The sequence below is a fragment of the Otolemur garnettii genome, unplaced genomic scaffold, assembly GCF_000181295.1.
Source record: "Otolemur garnettii isolate 467f Iridium unplaced genomic scaffold, OtoGar3 scaffold00053, whole genome shotgun sequence".
Taxonomy (NCBI): Eukaryota; Metazoa; Chordata; class Mammalia; order Primates; family Galagidae; genus Otolemur; species Otolemur garnettii.
In genome coordinates, this window is record NW_003852448.1 from 1,789,036 (window position 1) to 1,806,070 (window position 17,035).

The following is a 17,035-nucleotide window of genomic DNA, read 5'->3' on the forward strand; positions in this document are numbered from 1 at the left end:
TACTTCTTCATGAGGTTGATTTTCTTCTACTACTTTTTTATAAACCATTGCAAATAAAGTCCTAAAATATGGCTTTAAATAGCATGGTTTTATCAGTAAGCTGCATGACTTAGACAATTCGAGGTTTACTTTTCTTACAAAACAAGAAGCCAAGGATGGTGTGACTGCCCTGGCGTGGATCTGTCAACTTTCTCATCCTTGCATTCTCCTCCTCCTTCGGGGAGGGGCTGACAGTTAATACTACAGTATGTCTGGGCATTCCAGGCACCATGTTCATGTTCCTGAAGGAAGCATCGGTCCTGATTCCATCCACACAGTAGATGTGGATGCTCCACACAGTAGAATTTCATTTATATCTCACGGTATATAACCATCACATGATCACATTTGATCTTTCTGTTAGGCGCAGCATTTTGGAGCAAAATCATGACATGAGTTAAGGAAGAAAAGAAAAGTGGATTTTGGCAGGCACCAGCAGAGTCACCTCTGAGACCAGTTCTATTATAGCGCACCACATTTTGTGAAGATCAGTATAATTATGGATGAGCTGTGAAGTACTATTATCAATGCACAGATTGGATTAGCTCCCTCTCTCTATGCAGCTGTGCAGATATATATACACACACACACACACACACACGTGAACTCTGGCTTTATGTGTAACTGAGTATACATTCACATTTGGAAAGATGTGGCTAGAAAAACTTGACTTTAATGTCTTCCTTTAGCCAGGTGATACCTGTGACACCCACACTACTCAGCTGGATGACACCCAGGAAGAAAAAGAGCTGCCAGGAGTTAGCAAGACAAGTGGCCCCGTGGTAAGTTACAGCAGGGGAGTTGGAGGTAGTCGTGAAAGAAGCCATTCCTTTAAGCAGTTGTCCAAAGCTTGGGAAAAAATCAACATAATTAAGATGGTTGGACAACCAGAACTGTCAACATACCTGTCTACCTTTAATCAATTTGTAAGAAAAATACTAAGCGTAAGGAAGCCCAAGTTTAATAGGTGAATCTACAAAGAACTGGGTATTCTGGCTTGGCACACATGCACTGGCCCGGGCCTGCCAAACAATAGCAACAACAAAAAATCGCCAGGCATTGTGGCAGGTTCCTGTAGTCCCAGCTACTTGGGAGGCTGAGGCAAGAGAATCACTTAAGCCCAAGAGTTTGTGGTTGCTGTGAGCTGTGATACCACTGCACTCTACTGAGGGTGATGAGACTCTGTCTCAAAAAAAATAAAAGAATTATGTATTCTATAAAAAACAGATAAATACTCAGAAAACCACTGACTGTTAGCATTATTTTTTTATCGTCTTTTTTTTTCTTAGATAGTCTTACTCTGTCACCTTAGGTACAGTGAGTGCTGTGGTGTCATAGCTCACAGCAACCTCAAACTTTTGGGCCCAAGTGATCCTCTGGCCTCAGCCTCCCAAGTAGCTAGGGCTACAGGTGCTTGTCACAATGCTGGGCTAGTTTTTAAAAACAGGTTCTCACTTTTGCTCAGGCTGGTCTCCAAATCCTGAGCTCAGAAGATCTACACACCTTAGCCTTTCAGAGTGCTAGAATTATAGGTGTGAGCCAAGATGCCCAGCCCATGATTTCTTTTTTTTTTGACAGATATAGTGTCCTTACATTTTCATCTTTAATTTTTTTATGTAATTTTTTTTTAATCTTTGTCTTGGTCCTCAGAGTTCCAGACACACTTTATTCTTTATCTTTAATTTTTAAAAATTCCCTTAGTGCTAGGCACAGTGGCTCATGCCTGTAATCCTGGCAATCTGGGAGGCTGAGGTGGGTGAATCACTTGAACTCAGGAGTCTGAACTAACTTGCTGTGAGCTAGGCTGACACCACAGCACTCTTAGCCTGGGCAACAGAGGAAGCCTGTGTCTCACAAAAATTCCTCTTGGAGTGTTAGTGGCCTGAGTCACAAGTCCACCTGCTGGAGCAGCAGCCGGTGTGCTCAGGTTCTGTGTTACCGCCCTGAACAGCAGGCATCCCAGCCTCCTTCTGGCTCTCTCCCCTTTCCTCAGGGCAGCCTCTGCTCCCCATTTACCAAGAGTAGGGCAAAGCCAGGCAAGCCGGAGGACAGTGACCAAGCCTCTATCAAGGGCAGCAGAGAAGGGTTGCTTTAGTTTGGGTTCATCCAGGGTCTTTTCTCGAGTCTCTTTCTCCTTGAAGTCCTACCCCTGGCTATCTTTTCTCTCCCCTGGTGGAGGTTATGTAATTTATTTTCTGTGTTATCTGTCTGTCCTCAGTTCCTCTCCTAACTTCATCCCAGAAAGAGAAAAGCAAAGTGGTGACTCCCAGTAGCAGGGTCTCTCTTCCCTTCTGTGATGCTGAGAAGAGGCTTGAACTTTGAAAGGGCCCCCGGATGCTGATGGCAGGTGCCACTCCCCACACTTGCAGTCAGTTTCCTCCATCATTTGAGGACATGGTAGTAGTCACCTCCAGAGTTTTCTCCCTTTGGGCTCTTCCTTGGTGTTGTTTGAATGAGGCCCTGAGGGATTTTAGAAAATAATCTACATTATTCCTGGAATCTCTCTCTCTCTCTTACTACCACTTGTGTGAACCCTGTTGGAATTATTTTTCTTATTTCTTAGTTACTTTTTCTTGATTCTACTGGATTTTAGGAGAGAGAGCCTGGTCGCCTGATTCACCTGTTCTTTTTTATCCCAGACGATAATCCCTGTTATTTACAGAAATATGCAAAACTTATTCTTTTATATTAAAAATTCTCTACAATTGCTGCTGGCATTTCTAACCCTTAGTTCTCTTGGATTAACTACACAAACTCCCAACTTTTGAAAACAAATCAGCTTTCTCTTTTAGGAACATATTCTGAGTTTCCTGATGTCAAAATTTCATTGGGTCTTTTCTTGCTTTTTACAGTGGAGAAAAGATTTGAACAAATAGTTCACCAAGGAAGATATCTGGATGGCAAATAAGTTCTTGGAAAGGTGCTCAGTATCAGTAATCATTATGAAAATTCAAATAATGTCTCCGTATCCTGTCAAATTGCGAAAATAAACAAGATGGACTATACCAGGCATTGCCCAGGGTGTGGAGCAACTAGCACTTTCATAGATTGTGGGTGGGGATGTAAAATATTTCATCTATTTGGCATCTTCTTAAAGTGTGAAGAATATACCTACCATAAGACCCAGCCATTCCTCTGTAAGTAATATACATCCACACTAAGACTTACCCACAAATATTTATGCCAGCTTTATTTGTAATAGCCCCAAACTGGCAGCAACCCAGATGGCCATCCTCAGATAAGTGGATGAACAGATTGTGGTATAGCCACACAGTGAAATAAAATACTGTAAACAAACTACTGATACTCAGAACACAATGGATATGGAAACAATTATGCTGTGTAAAGGAGACCAGAAAAAGATTCAATTTACATAAAATTATAGAAAATGTTAACTGTCCTACAGTGGGGGACAGAAAAATAGTGCTTGCCTGGGGACCTGAGGGTGGGTCAGGAAGGGGAGGGAAGAAGAGATTCCAAAGAGGCATGAGGACATTTTTGTATTTGTTTTTGAGACAGAGTCTCACTCAGTCGCCCTGGGTCGAGTGCTGTGGCATCACAGCTCACAGCAACCTCAAACTCTTAGGCTCAAGTGATCCTCTTTGAGCCACAGGTGCCACCTGGCTCAAGTGATCCTCTTGCTTCAGCCTCCCAAGTAGGTGGGATTACAAGGTGCCCCACAACACCCAGCTAATGAGGACACTTTTGGAGATGCTGATTTGGGTTCATTATCTTGACTGTTGTGATGGTTTCACAGTGTGTATGTGTGTGTGTGTGTGTGTGTGTCAAAACTTACCAAAACTCTACAAATTGCATTTTATATGTAGTTCATTGTATTTATCTCTATAAACCTGTTAAAAATGGGTCCATTTAATGTTTTATGATTTCCACAATAGCCTGTGTATTTATTTTGCAATAAGCTACTTATATAGTCTATTATGTCTTACATATGATTGGCCCTTAACTCCAACTCAGAAATGCCACTAAACCCAAGAATTTATAAACATTTTATAGTTCATTTGACAATTATCAGAAACCTATTCTATAAATCATTTTTATATAGATTAACAAATACATTTCCTTACGTGCAGTTGGTATAAATGAAATATTCAGTTGTGTTAGTTTATTAAAAACTCAGTGTAATCACTCTAGTTTCTTTCCAGTGTCTTAAATGAAAATCAAATACCTACCCTTGCTATTGATTCATAATTCTATACAAAATACAATCACACCATCTGCTAAAAATCATCAGTTACATCTGTGTTTGCTTCATACAAAAGAAAATCTAAGGAACCTTGATTTAAACAAGTAATAGTTTTAGTCACAGAACAAGAAACTGATGGTGCAAACCGAGGCTGGCAGGACTGCAGGGACAGTGCAGCCCTCGCATGGACGTCCAGCTTTGCCTTTTCCTGTTAGTGACTTAGCTTGTGGATTTAATCCTCATACTCACTAAGTGGTTAGGACTCTCTGGAAACTGTACTGATATCCCTGTTAGGAACATGTGCCAACTGATGATCAGTTTTTGCAGAAAACCTTAGGTTTCCTGAAAAATCCTTACAGTAGAATTTCTCTTATTTTTCATTTACAGACTGTTACACCCTTAGTATGACATTATGGGTTTATTTTTTTTCTTTTCTTACTTTAGTTGCCTGAAAGGCATTCCTTTATAAATAAGCTTTTCTGGTTTTTGTTTACCCTCTCTGAAACTTTCTGAATTTCATGAATTTTGAATTTATTTTAAATTTATTGGCTAGAGTTCTGAGCTTTCACAAGGATCTGCCTTTTATTTCATTCATGCTGATCAGCCCTTAGTGAGTCCTTTCCATCTAAGAAGGGTTTTCTTTCTTCAGTTTCTGGAGATTCTCTTCTGTTTGTCTTAAATTCCCTTTTCTCCCCATTTCCTGTGCCCCACTCTTCCAGAGCACAGGCGAGGTAGTTGGGCGTTGCTCACCTTGAATTTCGAAGCCTTCTGCATTTTCTCTCCTCTTAGTCTGTTTGCTTTGTGTGCTAGATGTCTCCAGCTTTATGTTTCAGATTGGACACTTTTTTCTTATGATTTCTTGGTCTTTTTTGGCTAAGATTATTTCACTTGTCTCTTTTTGTAAATTTTAGTAAACATATTCTTATTTCCCAAGGGCAACTTTTTTTTTTTTTCCATTTTGAGACAGTCTCACTCTGTTGCCCCAGGCCAAAGGGCCCTGACATCAAAGCTCACAGGCTCAAAGCAACCTCAAACTTTGGGCTCAAGCTATTCTCTTGCCTGAGGCTCTAGAGAGTAGTTGGGACTATCGGTGGCCACAAAAACTGGCCGGTTTTTCTGTTTTTAGTAGAGACTGGGTCTTGTTATGGTCAGGCTGGTCTTGAACTTTTGAGCTCAACTATTCCACCCACCTTGACCTCCCAGAGTGCCGGGATTACAAACAAGAGTCGCTGCACCTGGCCTGACAGTGTGTTCTTGATTCAAAGTAGCAATAGTGCCATAAGTCTCTTAGAAGATAAATTGTTTTTAAGGAATGAAAATTACTTTTATGTTTTCTTATTGAGGTATAACTTAGCTAACAGTAAAGGCATATATTTTAGGTGTATGGCATATTTCCATTGTCCCAGGAACTTTTCGCAGGCTGCTGTCAGTCAGTGGCTCCCCAGTCCACAGACACACGCCCTGCTGTGATTTCTAGCAGTTTACCTTGGTTTCGCCTTTGATGTACTACAAATAAAATGCGGTCTTTTATGTCTGACTCCTTATATTCCTCATGATAATTTGGAGATTTATCCATTTGTGGCATGTACATAGTATTAAAAGTTTGGTCCTTTTCTTACTCCTAACATTCCACTGTATCAATGTACCACTACTGGCATGTCTTGTCTCCTGATGGATGGCCATTTGGGTCACTTCCAGGTTGGGACTCTATGGACGGTGCTAACATCAGCATTTGTGAGGCACAAAGGGTGTGTGTTCCCATTTCTCTTAGGTAAAGATGGCCCGTAATTCAGATTGTTGGCAAACATAGCCACACACAGCCCCGTCACTCATAGCTCTCAAACTCAGCAGGGAATAATTTCATAGGTAAACTCAAAATAACTAAATTCTATTTCTTTTTTAAATCTACAGGCAGAAACACAGTAACAAAAGTTTTTTATAGCATCTCTTGTGTGGAGGATTTCATCAACTAAAGCTTGGTTTTTATGGGCAAGCGCACAAAGAAAAATAACAAACTATCATGGAAATATTTTTTCAGTATTTTTAGTACTGACATTGATATAAATGTTTATCTTTTTCAGTTATTTTCCAAAGGCAAACACCTCACTTGGGGAACACGTTAGCTTTCAGATGGGCAACACTGAGCCATGCAGACTGGAGAGGGAGCCGTCTGCGAGGCAGCTGCATGCCTCCCGGCAGACTGTGTGTCCTCGCGTTGAGGACGTTAGATCTGATTTGATTATTTATTGATTTATTCTTGTTTTTGAGACAGAGTCTCACTTTGTCACCCTTGGTAGAGTGCCATGGCATCATCACACCTCACAGCAAGCTCAAACTCTTGGGCTCAAGGTATTCTCTTGCTTCAGCCTCCCCAGTAGCCGGGACCACAGGCGCCCGCCACACCGCCGGCTATTTGTTGGTTGCAGCCGTCGTTGTTTGGCAGGCCCCGGCTGGATTTGAACCCCCTAGCTCAGGTGTATGTGGCTGACACCTTAACCGCTTGAGCCACAGGTGCAGAGCCAGGATGTAAGATTTTAGATTGGACCTCCAGTGGAGAGAGAGCTTCTGACCAAGGCTGCTATCCTTGGTGTCCTCTCCTCCAGCTCCCACCCCTCTTCCTTTCCCTTCACTATCAGAATTCTATCAGAGGGGATGAGACCCCCCCCTCAGCAAAGGTGACCTACAGGGCAGAAGCTGTCAGCAGACGGAAACAACAGCTCTCTGGGTCCCTTAAGTTTTCTGCAGAGACATAGCACTGGACTTCGTGGATTTTCTTGATTGTTTCTTATAGGAAATTGTTGTATGTTTCTTTTACAGTTGAGTAGATATGTTTTCCCGTAAGGCCAAAATTGTTGATTACATGATTACATTCAAGTAAGTGAGTGGGGTGTGCTTAGCTTTAAGGTGTGTAGAGGGGATAGGTAGCTTATGCGGACTGTCCCCAAATGCAAAACCAAGGAGGGACAACAAGAACTCTAATTTCTTACTTCCAGGCACAGGTGATTTCATTCTATGTCTTTTGCTGTGATCTCCAGATTTCCTTCACCCTGAGACGTGTATACTCATACTAGGAACCCATCCACTCCTAGACATTGAGTTCATGTGATTTAAATTGTATCATATTGTTTGTTTGTTTGTTTCCTAGGGTTATATTTAGCTGCTGTCTACATGTTTAAGGGAGGAAAGGGTCTACCTGGCTCCTGTTTTTGTAAACGAGTCTTAATTATTTGTAACCTTTTCTTACTTTTTGTTCCTTCTATGCTATTTATTTCTTTTTCTCTTCCCTCCCTAGAATATTTCTTTTATGCTGCTCTCAGGTAGAGGTGTTTATTTTACCCAACAAATCCTATTTGCTTTACATCTACTGATTTCTCACTGGGTAGAATTCTTTGCTAAATTCTGTGCTATTAAACATAAATTCTTTAAACACACACACATATAGCTGTAATGTTTTTCTGCTGTTTGGAGTGGGAGGGGAGGTAGATGATTATCAGTCACTGTCTTGACTTAAATTTCTTCTACTATTTCTTAGATTTCCCTTTTTTGTAAAAAAAGAAAAGTTATTTGTTCATTTAACAAAGCAATGTATACAGTCTCTAGGAAATTGAGAAAATATGGCCAAGAAATATGAAGGAAGACAGTTTTTAAAAAATAACATGTTTTTATGAGCATCAAATGTATTCAGTTTTGCAGTAAAATTCCAATTCCTTTAGTAAAGAAAATACTATTTGTGTCTTTTCTTTCCTTTTTTTAAGACAGGGTCTTTCTCTATTGCCCAGACTAAAGTGCAGTGGTGTCATCTGTTAAGGCCAAAATTCTTACAACTGAGAGTCCATACTCACACATGGAAAAACCAAGGAGTTTATTCTTACAGGCATATGCTTGGGTCACTCCCATGAGAAAAGCAGAAACAGCAGGGAGTGGCCCCTAAGAAAAGGCCAGGGAAACTTTTATACACTTTCTCACAAAGTACTATGGGTTGCAATAAAATGCTGAAGAAGACAGCTGAGGAAGAAGCTAATGTCTGGTCACTCATTGGTCACTAGGGAGGTTTTGGGGTTCCGATAGGCCAACTGCCTCTCCATGGTTGGGGTCTTAGCTGGAATGATAGTGTGTGAACTTTTGATTGGTTGCTGCCACCTGGACTGTAGCTGTATACCTGATTTGATTTATGACCTTGGAGCTTCCTGCAGCCCTTGCCTCCTCTCCCCCGTCCTCCGTGTCTTCCTTCTTCCCCAGCTCTTTTATCTTTTTCTATTTTTGCCACTACCATCACTATTTAAAGGCAAAGCAAGGAAAATAATAATACAATAAAAAATGGGTTTATAGCCGCGCCCTCTCATCATCCAGATCACTGTAACCTCAAACTGCTGGGCTCAAGTGATCATCCTGCCGCAGCCTCCCAAATAGCTGGGATTACAGGTGCATGCCACCACACTCGGTTTTTACTTTGTTACATAGAGACCAGGTCTCACTCTTGCCAAGGCTGGTCCTGAATTCCTGGCCTCAAGGGATCTCCCACTTTGTTAAAGTGTCAGGATTACTGGTGTGAGCAACCACTCCTGGCCCTTCCTGTCTTAATTTCAACAGCACCAATTTTCTAGTACAGCAAAAATCTCATAGTTGTAGCTTTATAAATGAAAAAACAAGTTGGTATTGAATTCTATTCACTATGAAAGATAGTCGTAGAATCTGCTGGGGAAAATAAAAAGAGTAAGATGAGACAAATTGAGCATGTGTGCATATAATAAAAAAGGAGGCATCGTTTTGCTTCTCGTGCAGACCTGTAAGATGTAAGGTCCAAGTTGGATAGGGTAGGAACGTGGACAGTGTCCCTGCCTTTCTTCCCTCTGCCCCCTGTGCCTGTTTGTGTGATGCCTGGCAGCTTCGGGCCGTCATCTGTGGTCCTGTCATAAGCAAATATCAGCTGGCTGTATTCTTTTTTTTTAGAGACAGAGTCCTATTTTATCGCCCTCAATAGAGTGCCTAGCATCACACAGCTAGCAGCAACTTCCAACTCCTGGGCTTAGGTGATTCAGCCTCCGGAGTACCTGGGACTACAGGTGCCCACCACAACGCCCAGCTATTTTTTGGTTGCAATTTGGCCAGGGCCAGGTTTGAACCCACCACCCTCAGTATATGGGGCTGGCGTCCTACCTGCTGAGCTACCAGCGCCGCCCAGCTGTATTCTTTTTGTTGGTAAATTCCACTTAGACCCCCTGGAACTAAATCAAGATATTGTTAAGACATGTGGAGTTTGAGCCAGCAGAGCCACATCTCCCCTGAGGCCAGGGCTCCAGTGCCTGACCTAGTGGTTGCTCACAGTAGCACTGCCCTAATGGTTGGGTGCTGTTGTCCAAGCAAGGCAGTCACAACCGCATGTACTGATACACACACGGCACATGTCAGAGTATTGCCTGAGTAAGAATGGTGCTTTTATTTCTCCATTTAGCCAGATGGTGCTTCTCTCAACAGTACTACCCTGTCTGATGCGTCCCAGGATGAAGAAGGGAGTTTCGCCATCCCCAGCAGTGGCTCCTTGGTAAGTCACTGGTGTTGGCTTCTTTGCAAGTCAAGGCAACTGATGTAGGAAGGCAAGAAGAAGAGATCGCTCTAAGGTATTTTTAAAGCTTGTACTAATATTTCAAAGAAACCAGCTGATGGTAGACCCAGTGGCCTTGTAGCAGTTAGGGAAAAGGAGTCCCCAAAACTCAAGAATGAATAGATCTCAGTTTAAAAGAGGATGCCATGAATTACTACCACTGCCACCAGAAATCAAAGGACGCTGGTCACATGAGTGGAGGAATTCGTGGACTTTGGTCCTTTTGGCTGGGTTCACACAGAGAAACAGCAGAGGTTTGATAATCTGGCCATCTCTGCTTCTTAACTCAGAAGTCCCTTTTACCCACAGGAGACACTTGAAAACTTTCAGCAGGACATCGAAAGCTCCGCATGGTTGCCTGTGTTCCCAGCCTTTGTTCTCAGGACTCAACTATGCAAAGCTTGTCTATTAAGACAAAATTGCTCACTTGGCCTTGAGCGACAGAACTTGTACTTTTCTTTGTCAAACTTTCTCATCACCGTCCTCTTCTTACTCCCACTAAAAATTCCCAAGTGGTGTGTCTGAGCAGGTGCTCTGGCAGTGGGTGACAGGGTGGGCAGCCCCCTCCCCAGAAGACGCTGCCTGTAGAAGGCAGCGGTGGCACAGTGGACAGTCAGATGGACACAACACAGCTGTGTCTTCATCGTTGTCCATCTTGAGGGGCGGCTGATAGATGTTCATGTACATGACACACTCCTGGGATATCCCCCTCGTTCAGGGAGGTGATGCTATATATATATATATATATTTTTTTTTTTTTTGAGACCCTGTTGCCCTGGGTAGAGTACTGTGGCATCATACTCACAGCAACCTCAAACTCCTGGGCTCAAGCCATCCTCCTGCCTCAGCCTTCCAAGTAGCTGGGACTACAGGCACCTGCCTTGACACTCAGCTAGGTTTTTCATTTTGAGTAGAGACAGGGTCTCACTCTTGCTCAGGCTGGTCTGGAACTCCTGAGCTTATGTGATTTACCAGCCTTGGCCTCCCAGAGTGCTGGAAATCCAGGTAGGACGCCCCAGGAGTCCTCAGTCTAGGCCTTTAAAGCTGCTTTTCCTACCCTGTGGGGAAAAGGTCTGGGGGAGTACGTAAAATTAGCATAGGACCAGGTCTGTGTAATGTTTGCCTCAGTCAAGAAATCAGGGGGTATGCTCTCTACTCAAGGAGGAACCACTCAAAACCTTTCAGACAGCTTTGTTAATGACTTTGCTGAAGCCCAGATGCTGTGGCCTGAAAAGGACAGCCTTTTTGTGCCTGGAGACTGGAGGAGAGGGTCTGATTTCTCAGCTTACCCAGCCCTAGAGAATGGAAGGGCCCTGCCACCCATGGGTGGGGGAACCCTGCCTCAATTATCTTAATTTAAAACATTTCAAGTGAGTGTTTTCAACCTTTTTTATCTCATGGCACACTCGAACCTATAGTTAAACTTCCACGGCACACTTAAATTATGTTGATCAAAAAATAAAAAAAATACTTAACTATGCTTTGACTTTCTTTTGAAAATAATTTAATTAATATTCTCTAAGAATTTTCCAGGCACACCTAAGATCCTCTCATGGCGTTAACTGTGCCACACCACACAGATTGACAATCGCTGCTCCAAGCCTTTAGACAAAGCTTCGTTTCCTTAATCAATCACAGTTCCAAGAACCTTCAGACCCACTGTCATTGTAGTCTTATACTTTTTTACGGGGAATTGCTGTCTCTGTGATGCAAACTGTAGCAAACTATTACCCTGAAGACTTACTCAGGGCTTCTTGGGCATGGCTTTCTGGGCCAGGGTTACACATATTTGGCTCAGAATAAACCTCTTTAAATTATTTTACAGAGTTGGACACTTTCGAAGTTAAAACAGTAACCCCTGATACTATACTCTGCCTAGCTTGGTGCAACTTGGGCAGCAGAGCAAGTGTCAGGGGAGGGAAACACTGTCTTCCCTCAGCCCCGAAGCCCTAGAGAGGCACGAAGCTTGTGGTTGAGCCCATTAGGGAAATGGTAGGGGCAGTTACCAACAGGCCAGAGAAGGGCTTCTAAACAGAGGTGACCGTTGTATTTGGAACTCATTAAAATTACTAGTACCAGTAAAAAATGGTGTTAGTCTTAATGTGTTTGTTAAGGTGTGATGGATGTTTTAAAGCTATGTTTGCCAAGCATCTAGCCTTGGAACTCAACCTGTATCAAAACTCAAAGAGGACTTATCAGCAGGACAATCTTCCTTTTTCATTTTACCACACCATTCTCCGGCTTTAACAGGTCAATCCTGTGTTTGTTTTGCTTTGCTATGTTTCTAACCCTTGGGATTCTAAGTCTCAACTTACCTACCTGGCTTTCAAACCCTTCCAGAATTTGAGCTGACTCTCTTGATTAATTTTTTTTTTCTTTTGGTTGCCCTCGGTAGAGTGCCATGGCGTCAGAGAACCTCTAACTCTTGGGCTCAAACGATTCTCTTGCCTCAGTCTCCCAAGTAGCTGGGAATACAGGTCATGTTCTGGCTCAGGCTGGTCTTGATTTATTTCTTCCTTTCTCTTTCTTTGTTTCTTTCCTTGTTTCTTTCTTCGTTTCTTTTCTTCCTTCCCTCCTTCCCTCCCTCCCTTCCTTCCTTCCTTCTTCCTCCCTCCCCTCTTTCCCTCCTTCCCTTCCTCCCTCCCTTCCTTCTCTTTCTCCCTTTCTTGAAAGAGTCTCTCTCACTCTAAAGCCCTGGGTAGAGTACCCTGGCACCATAGCTTACAGCAACCTTAAACTCCTGGACTCAAGCAATCCTCTTGTCTCAGTCTCCCAAGTAGCAGGGACTATAGGCACCCGCCGTGATGCTCAGCTAGTTTTTCAATTTTTAGTAGAGATGGGGTCTCACTTTGCCCAGGCTGTTCTCAAACTCCCAAGCTCAGGCAGTCCACCTGCCTTGGCCTCCTAGAATGCTAGGATTACAGGCATGAGTTACAGTACCTGGCCTTATATTTTCTTATATTTTTCTAATACTATGACCCAACTCCTGGCATCCCAGTCTCTTTATGAATCCTTGTGCTGAAATGCTTCAGATAATTCCATACCCCAAATTCCTGCTTCCATTTCTGGCCTGGATGCTTCTGCCTGAGTCCTGCCTGCCTAAATTCTTTTTATCATTGCTTAGATTCTAGCTCAAGATTAACAACCTCATCAGTGAAAGCCTCCTGGGAGGGACATCCTGCCCTTTATAGCTCCCCAGTAACACTTACAGTTTGTATTCTGACATTACCTCTTAATGGTGGATTGTCTTTTAATAATGTTACATAAATGTTGTTCTGTTCTTATTGTAAGTAGTAAGAGCAGGACTATGACTCAAACTTCTCCTTCCCCCAAGAAATTGCAACAATAATTTGCATTACAAAGAGCAGGCACTCACTCCTACATAGAGCTGGCTAGGGGCCAGTTAACCCAATTGAGAAGATAAAGAAATGACATTCAGGTGGCTAGGTGGCTCACACCTATAATCCCTGCACTCTGAGAGGTCAAAGAGGGTAGATGGCCGAGCTCCCAGGTTTGAAACCAGCCTGAGCCAGAGCTGGACCTGGTCTCTAAAAATTAGCCAGGCATGGGCAGCGCCTGTGGCTCAGTTGAGTAGGGCACCAGCTCCATATACCAAAGGTGATGGATTCAAACCCAGCCCCAGCCAAACTATAACAACAACAAAAATTAGCTGAGTGTGGGGCAGGCACGTGTAGTCCCAGCTACTTGGGAGGCTGAGGCAAGAGGAATGTTCACCCCCATGAGTTTGAGGCTGCTGTGAGCTATGACGCCATGGCACTCTACTCAGGATAACAGAGTGCGACTCTGTCTCAAAATAAAATAATTTTAACGTGTGGGTAATCTTTATATTGCAGTGTTAGTTTTTAGAGCCACCAGAAATCTGACTGACAGTGAGCTCCATGGCCCTAGACCTACTTTTTGTTTGTTTTTTCATTCTTCCACCAATTACAGTAATTAAGCATCTATGTGATAATTGACCATCTATTCACATGCTGTTTACACAATTAGAAGTGTATCATCTCCTTTGAAATAAAGTAGTAATGAAAAGAGAACATGAAGCTCAGAATCTAAGACTCCCTTGTATAATTTGTAGCACACGATAAAGGAGCTTTTATGAAGCAGGTGTTCAGTTATTGCTTAGTAAATATGAGAATAAAAGAAACAATATCACCCTCTGGGAGGGAAAAAAAAAAAAGAACAGATTTTATGTTTGAAGAGCACCAAAAAGATTCTTGATGGACTAGCAGATTTTCACCATCACGTGTATTCATGGGTAATATCGCCTACCTAAAAATTTATAGGATTTGCATGTCAAGTTTGGGGGGTATAAATTTTTACTGATTCTCATCGAGACCTGAGCAGTCACTCTCTGCTCAGGACTCTACACAGATGGATACTCGAATTCTCATAATATTGCTGGGGAGTTCAGAACTTTGGTGAGATGTCAGTGAAAAAAGGACCAAAGTAAGAGATAGTTAGTATTTTATTAGTCTGTATTTTGCAGTGAGGGAATTAATGTTACTGTTATATTAGAATAATTAATATAATTAAGACAAATGCATGAAGATTAATTAGCAAACCATGTTGTAATTATCAGATTATGTGACATACAAACATCATAATTACTGCATCTTAGGAAAGGTACGAGCAGCAAATATTTAAAAGCTCAGGAGATACAGTTATATTAACCTTGACATTGTTCCTTTTTGAGGCCCCTGTGTGAGCTGTGCACACGGGAACTGAGTGCAGAAGCAAATCAGATGCAGGCTATGAAATCCAGAATGGCTTCTTGTGATAGTAACTTTGCTATGCTGTGGAACATAGGTCACACTCAAACGTGGTGGGGGCTGTATTCATAGTAAAATCTTTTGTATTCATCTTCCCATGCCTGGCAGTCTATCCTTGAGAGCATTCCAGATATACCAGTTCATTCCAACGGATCAGCAGACCCGGAGCAGTCAGTTCAGAATCCCGAGAGTGGTGAGTGGCATGTCTCCTATTGAACGTAAGCTGTGCCGTCTTGGTTTTGTTCTGGCACTGTGTACAGTTAGCATTGAATTTCTAAAAGCAAAATGTGTGTTTTTCTCTGCATTACGATTTTGTCACTTCCAGCACTCAGTCCTCCCACCCACCTCTCAACACCCCATCCTGTCACACCAGACCAGATAAATTGGGCCAAATTGGAAGTAGAAGGTTTTCCTCCTTCACCACCACCACATGATTTAGAAACTACTCACTTGAGTGGGGTCTTTGGTTTGAATCCTCTTTCTCAGGCAGTCTGATCTGCTCAACAGTTGCCCAGTAGGCCAGGAAATAGGCCACATCCAAGAACCCCTAGTTACTGCTCAGGTGTGTGCAGCACCAGAGCAGCTTGTGGGCGACAAGGTTACAGGAGTGGCTTTTACCTGGGCCTCTTCCACTTGAGAGCTGAGCTCTGTAAGTAGGCTCAGTGTGGAATCTCAACATACTTTTTCGATCATCCTCAAACTTTTCCTGAAATACAGGCACTTGTAAACAGCAGAGTCTGTACTTTCGGTATTAGCTTAAAAAGTCGAGTAAGTTGAGGTGATGAAAATGTTCTAAAACTGATTGTGGGGATTGTTGCCCAACTCTGTGAATGCACTGGCTTGCATACTTTAAATGAGTGGATTATAAATTGAATACTAAAAAAAACTGACATCAAAAACAAAATAATTTCTTACCAGAAATTGATATTCCACATCATTCGGTTGGCTGCCATATTATAATTTAGTTCAGACTGTGGCACTAAATGGCAGAGTTCTGCACGGTGGTTTGGAGCATTGGCCTGTTAGTAGACTGTCCGAAGTTAGAGTGCAGGTGAACAGTCAGCCTCCCCCGTTGGGAAGGCGAGCCTCCATGTGACCAGGGCCATATTCTGAGCTCTTGCCCCGCGCATTAGTGTGTTTTCAGTTAGGATAACTTCACAATTTTTGAATCTGTTGGCTCTCCATCTGCTTTTTTTTTTTTTTTAATTTTAATTTTTTTTTGTAGTTTTGGCTGGGGCCAGTCTTGAACCTGCCACCTTTGGTATATGGGGCCAGCACCCTACTCATTGAGCCACAGGTGCCACCCTCCATCTCCTTTCTAATGTAAAATGACTTAGGTTTCTATTAATTCTGGCTTTTGTACCTTTTGTTCTATTTATTTATTTATTTATTTATTCTTTTTATTCTTTTTTTTTTTTAAGACAGAGTCTCACTATGTCGCCCTTGGTAGAGTGCTGTGGCATCACAGCTCATAGCAAGTGATTCTCTTGTCTCAACCTCCCAAGTAGCTGGGACTACAGGTGCCCACCACAGCGCCCAGCTACTTTTTTTGTTGCAGTTGTTTAGCTGGCCGGGGCCATGCTTGAACCTTCCACCCTTGGTGTTTATGGCTGGCACCGTAACCACTGTGCTACGGGCGCCGAACCCTTTTGCTCTATTTAGTTGTCCTTTAGTCTATGTCTATAAAAGAACACATTAAAGAGGGTTCTTTTAGTAATCAGATAATTCTTTCCATAGGAACAGTTTTGCCAGGCAATGAAACAAGATGACAAGCCAAAATCTTAGTCAGAAATCAGCTTAGAATTGCTTAAATAACTTACTGGATTCACCTGGTTTTGCTCAAGTCATCTTTTGTCTTAATTTTCAAAATAGCCTTGAGGAAAGGAATTTGTAAGGGGGCTGATTACATTACTTGTAACCCATTCAGTTTTTTCTGAATGCAGGTCATACAAGGTCAGGTAACCCATATCAAATTATAGAAATTCAGTGTAATTCACCTGAGCAAACAAACCAGTGAAACCCAGATTAAATTTCAGCAAATCTTAAGAGGCAAATATTCCACAGTTCAGGGTGGAAAGGAATTCTAGGGGGCTCCACCCTTTCTCTCCCTGCTTTGGGTTTTTCATTTCCTAGTAACAGTGACATTGTGGTACTAAATTAAGGTGACCAGATTTTAACATTGGTAAAGTGGGACACCATTGGGGGGGCAGGGTGTCTGTATGGAGCAACAAAAATTTCCATAGAACGCAAAAATAGTATTGTAATATATTTTTTAAAATTTCAACATAAGTACAATTTACAAATATATTTTAAAAATTATGTATAGTATTATTTTATTCTTTGGCATATTTCTCATTTGAGTGAATTTTTTTTTAGTAGATTGCTGTTGTTGTTTAAAAGGTC

The 17,035-nt window shown here is 42.3% G+C and overlaps 1 protein-coding gene across 1 annotated transcript in view; it reads left to right on the top strand.

The window, feature by feature from the left end:
- ARHGAP28 (Rho GTPase activating protein 28) overlaps positions 1-17,035 on the top strand; it is a 70,687-nt gene that overhangs the window by 17,281 nt on the left and 36,371 nt on the right. The window contains exons 3-5 of the mRNA XM_023514422.1: positions 729-821; positions 9,696-9,785; positions 14,741-14,825. Of these exons, the coding sequence (XP_023370190.1) occupies positions 729-821; positions 9,696-9,785; positions 14,741-14,825 (268 nt within the window). The remainder of the gene's footprint in view (positions 1-728; positions 822-9,695; positions 9,786-14,740; positions 14,826-17,035) is intronic.